Below are 8817 nucleotides of genomic sequence, written 5' to 3'. Positions count from 1 at the left end.
ATTTAAATTAACTCACATAATATTGCTTATTTACATAATGATACCTAAATTATCAGTGATAACTGTTATAAATTTCAAAAATCAGTTTTTCATAACACAAAATGTGGTTATACTATGTGACAGTAATAATTCTTTTAGTTACTACATTATTTATAATACAACTATACATTTTATAAACACGAATTACTACACAATAGTCTGGCTTTATTAAAAAAAAAAATACTTAGTAGAAATCCAGATTTAAAAGGACTTCTCATTTGTTAGTACTCTCTAGTCAGTCGTCACTAGTAGTTATATTAAGTTATCGTAAAAGTTGCTTAATAATTAAAATAATATTCTTAAATCTCAACATTTTTTGAAGAACCTTTTCAATTCTGAATGATTTATAATTTATATTGCTCACTGCGACACTGATCCAGTATATAGTTAATAACAAATAAAATAACATTTTTAGGCAAACCAATTCAAAAAATATGCATATAATACAGTAAAATACAATTGTTTAGCTTACTATGTATTACTATTTCAATTTCCAAATTTCCAATACCGTCGTATTTTTGATATTAGCCAAAAAATGTATGTGTAAATTGTTAATTCAAATTAATATTATAGTATTAAAAAGGATTATCGCATTTATATAATACTTAATTAATTTTGATCCACGTGTGTCTATTTTTATTTATTAAATTGTAACTCGTGCTTTTATCACAGAACTTATATTTGTTTTCAAATATTTATCGAAATAGTAATAAATTGTGTGACAATGGTGGCCTCTGGAAAGTGAGCTGTTACAGTTGCAGGTAAAGTTTATTGCACAACCCACCTAGCAGCTAATATTTGTTATTGTTATATTAAACAAAACGTATCTATATGTTCTTGTATATTAATCTAATTTGTACAGTAACTTTTCCATAATTCCATCACCCACTAGCTACGTAGCGGGATTTCTACTATCCCACCAGTAGGGAGTTCAAGGATAGGAAATGAGTTATTTCAGGGGTCGCTCCAGAGAAATGGTTGGGGGAGGCTAAGTCATAATTTTCAGAAAATTTTCGATATTGTAAAGGTTTTATAGAATTTTTGTTTTTAACAGTATACAATTTTTACAAATATGGACTTGAGAGGGGGGCACGGCCTTTGGAGGCACCCCTGAGTTGTTTCAGACTAGAAATTAAAATTTACAGCATACGAACCACAGGTGACTGCTGTAATTCGCCCAAGACTGAAATACTACCTACACATACTATTTTCTATATCTGCCCCCTACAAAAACGGCTTTATCGATTTGATTGTATGGTAATTCATAATGATACTATTCTTGCTGTTTTTGGTATCTAAATGCACCAAAATATTTCATATACAACAGCATGGGTGTAACCTACCATTTGGTATTTTATATAATAGATAATACGTATCGATATATGTTCATGACTTTATGTATATTAATCTGATTTGCAAAGTAACATTTGCATTCTAACGTTACTGTCCGATGGGTGAGAAAAGGTCCAAAAATTAACCTCTCTGCAGTGCAAGAAAGACAAAATAAAATCGTTATATTATATACTTTTGCAGAAACCGTTTTCGAAACTGATCGTCTTCATAATGACGACGACGGGGGCGACTACATTTGCACCGGCATCAGAAGACCTAACCATCGTAGATAATAAGCTGTTTAAGGCTATATGTTTACATCAAATACTTGATCCGACCAAAGGTCGTAACCGATATTACAGGTCAGCGCTCCTGGCGGTCATGTGGTTGTCGTTGAGCATGCAGATAACGCAGTTGGTCGGCCTTTACTTTGCGGTCAACGACCTGCAGCGGTTCGCGTTCACTACCACGACGGTGACTAACGCCTTTCAGTGCCTGTCCAAAGGATACATAATAATGACGCACGCGGACAGGCTGAGGGCCAGCCTGGAGACGGCTCGCTATGATTTCACGTCGTGCGGCGCCCGAGACCAGCGCATAGTGCGCCGGTCACGGAACGTGTTGTCCACGGTTCTCCGCACGTTTATCGTGCTCAGTTGGGTCACGTGTTTCATCTGGGCTTTGACGCCACTGTTCGGGATGGACGAATACCTTCAAGTGACTAATGCCGACGGTACCTTCACCCGTTACCGGGTTACCATCTACAACGTGTGGTTACCGGTGCCGGCAACCGTGTACAACGCGACGGCCGTCTGGGCGCTCGTCTACTCAGCCGAGGTGATAGTGTGTTTCGTCAACGTGTTTAGTTGGTTGCTGTTTGACAGCTACGTGGTGACAATGTGTTTCACGTTCAACGCCCAGTTTCGCACTGTGTCGGCCAGTTGTGCGACCATCGGCCACGGCGATTGCTCCGGATCGCCGTCACCGCACGCCACGGGTTCGTATCTGGTTTTACATCGAATCATCATAGTTTGTATTCATTTAGGGATGGATTACTCACTTTAAGAAATACAAACTTTTGAAAATCGAGAAAAATGTTATTACAATTATTTAAAGATCTACAACAGTTCGATTAGGTACTCAAAGCGTACGATGAGGCAGATTATTTTTTTTATATTATTCTTGTATAGACAATGTTGTGTTTACAATATTATTATTATACATTTATTTTTTTTAAATTTTAAATGGCTGGCAAAGTCAGTTTAAGTCCATTATTATTTATTAATTGAAAAGTTGTAGCTAAATTTATTTTATTTTTATTACATTTTTATTACATTTTTTGACTTATTAGATACACTTGAAAGGTACTAATACTGCAGAGTGGATTTCCCGGATTTTAAACGTATCCTTATCTAGTTGAACTTAATAAGTAAATACTTTTGAAGTAAATTCTCTTTTGAATATAAGTGTGGGAAGTTGCCCTAACCACCACAAAAGATTACTTTTAAAGTATTTTTAAGTTGTAACATTCTTTTTTGATTTGTTACTATATTATTCGTAACCATTTTTTAAATATTTATGTACTCACCATTTTTGACTAATCATTACTTTCCCAGTTAAATGTTAAACAATTTTAAATTCATCGAGCTCAATTCTTTATCATTTGAGTCGCAATTTTTAGTTTTTTAGTTTTTAGCGATGACCCATTATATTTCAAAAGAAATGTTCACTGTAAAAACAAACCAAATGATATTTTTACATTGAGCAAACCACTAATTTAATATTGGCCATTACTAGTAAATGCTGAAATAACAAAACTAAAAATTTTGTTAAGTGCAGTTAAGTACGAAAGATGTATGATGATTAATAAATTACACATAATTTTGAGCGGTTTAATTGCGTATCTATATTTTTGGAGGAGTTATATATGTATGTTATGTACCATTAGCAAATCGGAAATCTAAAGAGCATAATAATTAATACGGCCAATTATTGTAAACAATAAGGAATGCTCTTCTTCACAAAAAAAAATGACTAAATATTGAAGTGATAGTGTTACATTCACTGTCATACATTCTTACTGAAAATACATTACCATATAATACTCGTAATTATAATTGTGGACTGTGGTGGATCATTAAATTAACTGTTTTATTAACTTTGAATTTTAAAAGTTAAAACTATTTGCTGACGTATAATGTTGTAAATTGGTTCGTGAATAGATTTATAATTGACTAAATATTTAATAAAATACCTTGAATTCGGTAAAAATTATTTCTTGGCTGATATATTTTTATTGTTTGCAATTTTAAATTTGTGTCTATCATCTCTATAATGTTCAGAGCTACAGTATCATCGAATAATGTATTTCCAAATGTATGCAGACAACAATAAGTTGTTCTAGGTGATTTAATAGAGATGGGAGAAAGGACAAAGGAGAGCTGATCAATATTGATCAAAACAATGTTAGGATGGAGTTAAGAATATTAAAAATGTCGTTAAAGATGGTTATAAATTTATATAAATTTACTAAAATTTTCACAGTACCTACTATAAAAACGAAGTTTTGCAACAAGCCACAAAGTATTGTTCAGTGTTCTATACATTATTTATTGATAACTGTTCTAGGTACTCATAACATCATACGTGATGATAATAATATATTAAACTGTTATGACGAACTAATCAACCACATAAAGGATAACCAAAGTATAATAAAGTGAGTACAAATGTAAAATAATGTATTATCCAAATTTAGCACGAGTACGATTTATTATAATTTAATGAAAAATGTTATGCTTAAAATGTAGCGGATCACATATGTGTGACACCGTTACAATGTACATTTACCTAAAATAGACATTGCTTTAAAATACATTTTACTATGGCACATAGAGCACTAAATGGTGGTTTTGAATTAACATTTAGCGAATGTATTATTCTTATCATAAGAAGTAAGAACTATGACTAATATCTTTTTTTTTTCAACCGTATATATAATATAGGAAATGTGATGATTTTTTTGAAATTATTAAACCTGCAATTTTATTCCAAATAATCGGTGGTTCGTATTCCGTAATAACATTAATATTTCTCACTTTACTGGTAAGCATTTAATTTTTTACCGTAATTATATGTTTCATTAACAAATTTTAAAATCTAATTTTCATTTTTATCTTTATCAAGACGTATCTTATGGGTTTTTCAATTATATCCATACCAGTTTTAAAAGTATTTTTTGGTTTTTTATCGGTGACTTTTGAACTATTTATGTATTGTTACGTATTCAACCACATAGAAACAGAGGTAAACAAACAAAAAAAAATTATAGAAACTAGATACTCACAACTCATTTTGTTTCAAATATCTGATTGACATGTTGACAATTTCTATTGACAGAAATGTAAGATGAATTTTGGAATGTATAGTTGTAATTGGACTGCGATGGATTTAAAATTTAAAAAGACATTGTTGTTTGCCATGAACAATAATTCAGCTCACAGACGAGTGATGAAAGTGACTCCAAAGTCTATCATTAATCTAGAAATGTTCTCAAATGTAAGCATTTATATTAGCTGATTACTATTATTTTAATAAATTGCCATTTATATGTATTTTATACAAAGTAAAATAACATTTTCTCATTATTTATGTTTATTTTATTGTACCCACAGATAATCATGAACATTCTGTTACAATTTAAAAATGATATTAAATCACAAACTGATGATTTTTCAGGTGATGAACATGTCATACTCAATAGTGTCTGTACTATTAAATTCAAGAGTCCAAAAATGAAATTAACTAATTTATGGATTCAATTAATGACAGCGAGTAAAATATTAGATAATATAAGTTCAATCACATTGTATGTTTAAAATTTGAACATTAAATTATTTATATACTTAGTGCCTACTGTAATCGAGGGTGTCTGAGCTGGAGCGTTTTTAATAAAAAAATCACTCACATTCTATAAAATATATACCTAGTTGAATTTTCTTATTTTTTAATTTTTTTTATAGAAACGACATTTTGCAGGTATGATTAAAGGTAGATTTTCAAAATTATTATTATAAAAGCTAAAATATGCATATTTTAATAATGCAAAATATGCATATTTTAATAATGCAAAATATTTGATATTTTTCTAATAAGTACTCAAAAGTAAAATGAAAATTCAAACTTCTATCCGATCAGCAAAAGTTTTTAACTATATAATAAAAAAAAATTATCAAAATTTCCTATGAAGTCATTTTTGTTGATATATGCACCATATCAAACCCCTGATATTTTTTTAAAATAAAAAATTGGCTTGACATACAATTATATGAACTACGATTACAGAAAACAATGTAATACATAATATTTACAGAAATTATCATACTATTTGAATCACGAGAAATCGTCACATTTGACCTTTACTCTAAGGCGATGAGACGGTGCTCACCGTTGGCGAGTTGGCGTCCCGTAAAAATTTAGTCTTTTGTGTAGATTATGGAATAAGCTGCAACTTAAGTTTATTTCTATCGAAATCATGTATGACAAATATAGGGAACGGAAATTGCATGCCCGATAATCTGACACAGTCGGCGGGCGAGGTCCTCGTTGACAGTTAGGGAATGGTTATTTTTTACAGTTCGGGGTGGGGCACGTAACACTGTCAGGTCCGCTTAAACAAGTGACGTTTGGTAACAGGGTCCAACCGGGTGCTTGACCCAAGCACTGCAGGGAAGAACTAAGTTTTGTAAGCCCCGAAAAGAGCTATTTTATGGTTTCCCGTTGTCACTGTACGGAGGGAATATGATCGGCGTCGCTGAGGTCGTGGTGACCTTTGATGTTCGCAACTAAGATGTTTCACAGCCGACACGCCTGATGCACCACGGGCTCCTCGACTCCAAACGACTGGCACAATCGGGGACACGTTGAGGGCGTTCGTCGGACGTCTGGATAGATCGTAGCCGATAGCCGATTAACCCTGAGAAGTGTTCGTCGAGCTAGTTGCCGCCAGTCGGTGAGGTAGGCAACCCGTATAAAAAATATGTTGTCAGTAAAGGCAGCGTGTCGACGGCTGGTTATTCGTCTGCGGTACTGACATGGTCGACGACGGCACTGGATTCGACTCGCTTCTGAAGTTCATCTTCGCGGTTCGTTATGGCGTTCTTCGTTTTGTCGGAACTTGAATGCCGGATCGCTGCTGGTCGGTTTCTTCGGCTTCGTTTTCTTCTGAGCTGTATACCTGTTTGACGATATGATCTATCTTCTGATCGGCCGGTCGATGTCGCGTTTGACACGGCATTTGTGCATGCTTCTTTGGGGCGTGTGGATCAAACGGTGTGGTTTTCAATTGCCATAATGAAATATTTTGGTTTACTCGTTTGTTGGTACCTACTCGTTTGTTGGCTTTAAGAAAAGCCGTTTTATTGTGGTTTGCTCCTTTACAACGAGGAATAATACCACCTACGACCTTAGGAAACCATAACATCCCAAAATCGACCAGCTCTAGCTACTTAGACTTAATACTAGACCATCGTCTAACCCGGGAAGACTACATAAAAAGTAAACGAATACTTTTAAAGCCTAGACGAAAATCCCTCTCTTAGTTCGTACTTACTCGGTAAACATTCCAACCACAACATAAAAACTAAGCTACTCTTACACAAAACTCTATTGATGACTATTTGGACACGTGGAATCCAACTATGGGGGCAGCCAAAAAATCAAATAAACACAAAATTCAAACCTTCCAATCCATGATTCTTCGCATAATTACACACGCTCCATTCTATATTTCAAATCATACACTTCATACCAACTTTTAAGAAATAATACTGAAACTAAAACAATTCTATACAAACGCTTCTGCTCACTTTTAAACCTGCAACCACCCCAATCCTTTAATATCAGCACTAAATTCTGACAATCCACCTCTTAGGCTAAAGTGAAGATTTCAAGCGCCGTAATCTAAACCGCTATTAAAAATTCAGTAAAATTAAACAAATTTCTTTATAAAGTGTCACTATTGTGTGGCTTCTTTTATCACAAGTCTTGTATCAAAAAAAAAAAGAAAAGTAATACAGGCTTGTTATAAATTAATTATAATAGATTGTTAATCACACTATATTAATATAAAATGTATACATTTATATAGAAATTATTATTATCTATGAATATTTAAATTGATAAAACTATTTATTTTTTATGGCATAACTTAATATAACTTAATTAGATGTATAGATATAGTGTAAAAAAACAAAATATACTTATTTTAAATTAGTGTATAACATTTTTTTGTTAATGATAAAAATTAAAAAGTACTTGACAAGAAAATTTATTGACAGATTGTTTTTGAATTTTTATATGCTATCTTTTGATGAAATATTTTTGACCAAACATCCTAAATCTTTTTCATAGACTTTATATAAGTATTTAAAATTATCTTAAACATTTTTAAAATGTTTTATATTTGAATTTAAATAGTTATTTGAAAATATAATATATAAAACACTTTACTTTCAAAAAAATACATTAAAAAAACTTTTTTAAACAATTCTGTTGATGGCATGCTTGTATAAGAAGGTTAGTAATTATATATATGAATAAGTCTTATTGTAATAAATTAATTGTTTCGTGATTAATGATTAGTAGTAATCTACAAAACTAACGCAGCATTCGTACAGTATTAGCAAAATCCTGATAATGAGTTGCCTATACAATACTCCTTAAAAACAAGTCCGCGATCGTTTAAGATTTTTTAGTTTGAATATACTTACAGGTAATTTATATTAATTTATATATTCTATATATATTTTTTATATATAGTTATTTTAGTATTTGTTTATTATACTTAATAAGTCTTAAAATAATGGCTTGTTATATTAAAACAATTTATTATATTTAATTGTATTTATTTATTGTCTTATTGTATGCTCAATTATTATTACCCCTGTATTAATTTTAGGCTTACATTTTAAAATTATTATATCTGACTGCTTGATCCAGAGCGATCATGAATTTTCAATGATGTGTTTTTGGTTTTGTGTGTCTGTCAACCCGTCATCAGTCATCAGCGTGGAGATGGAGATTTGATTCAAAATAGAGTAAACAACGAAGGTAATTTTAGAGAGCTTTTGAAATTTCTTATAAATTCGGGTGATGATATTTTGAAAAACCATCTTCAAAATTGTCCAAAAAATGCCAGTTGTATTAGTAAAACTTTACAGAACGATTTGCTAGATTGTTGTGCTAATGTAATTCTCGGAAAAATTTTAAATGCCATTAAAGAATCAAAATATTTCTCAATACCTGTTGATGAAACAACCGATATAAGTACAAGTGAACAATTAATTTTGTGCATTCGCTATGTTTTTCATAATAAAGTGCAAGATGATTTTTTAAAATTAGTTGTTGTTGAAAATACATCTGGTTATAATCTTTCCAAAGTAATAC

General features: G+C 31.6%; 1 protein-coding gene across 1 annotated transcript; it reads left to right on the top strand.

The window, feature by feature from the left end:
* The first annotated feature begins 1602 nt into the window (after positions 1-1602).
* Positions 1603-5326, top strand: LOC111037152 (odorant receptor 2a-like). Its single transcript, XM_022319534.1, has 6 exons — positions 1603-2368; positions 4000-4090; positions 4377-4476; positions 4558-4677; positions 4771-4929; positions 5110-5326. The coding sequence occupies exons 1-6, from the start codon at positions 1603-1605 to the stop codon at positions 5167-5169; spliced, it is 1296 nt and encodes a 431-aa protein (XP_022175226.1). The 3' UTR covers positions 5170-5326.
* Positions 5327-8817: the final 3491 nt, after the last annotated feature.

Source organism: Myzus persicae, unplaced genomic scaffold, assembly GCF_001856785.1.
Source record: "Myzus persicae strain clone G006 unplaced genomic scaffold, MPER_G0061.0, whole genome shotgun sequence".
NCBI lineage: Eukaryota > Metazoa > Arthropoda > Insecta > Hemiptera > Aphididae > Myzus > Myzus persicae.
Note: the sequence above shows the minus strand (reverse complement) of the source record. Positions and strands in the feature narration are given on the sequence as shown.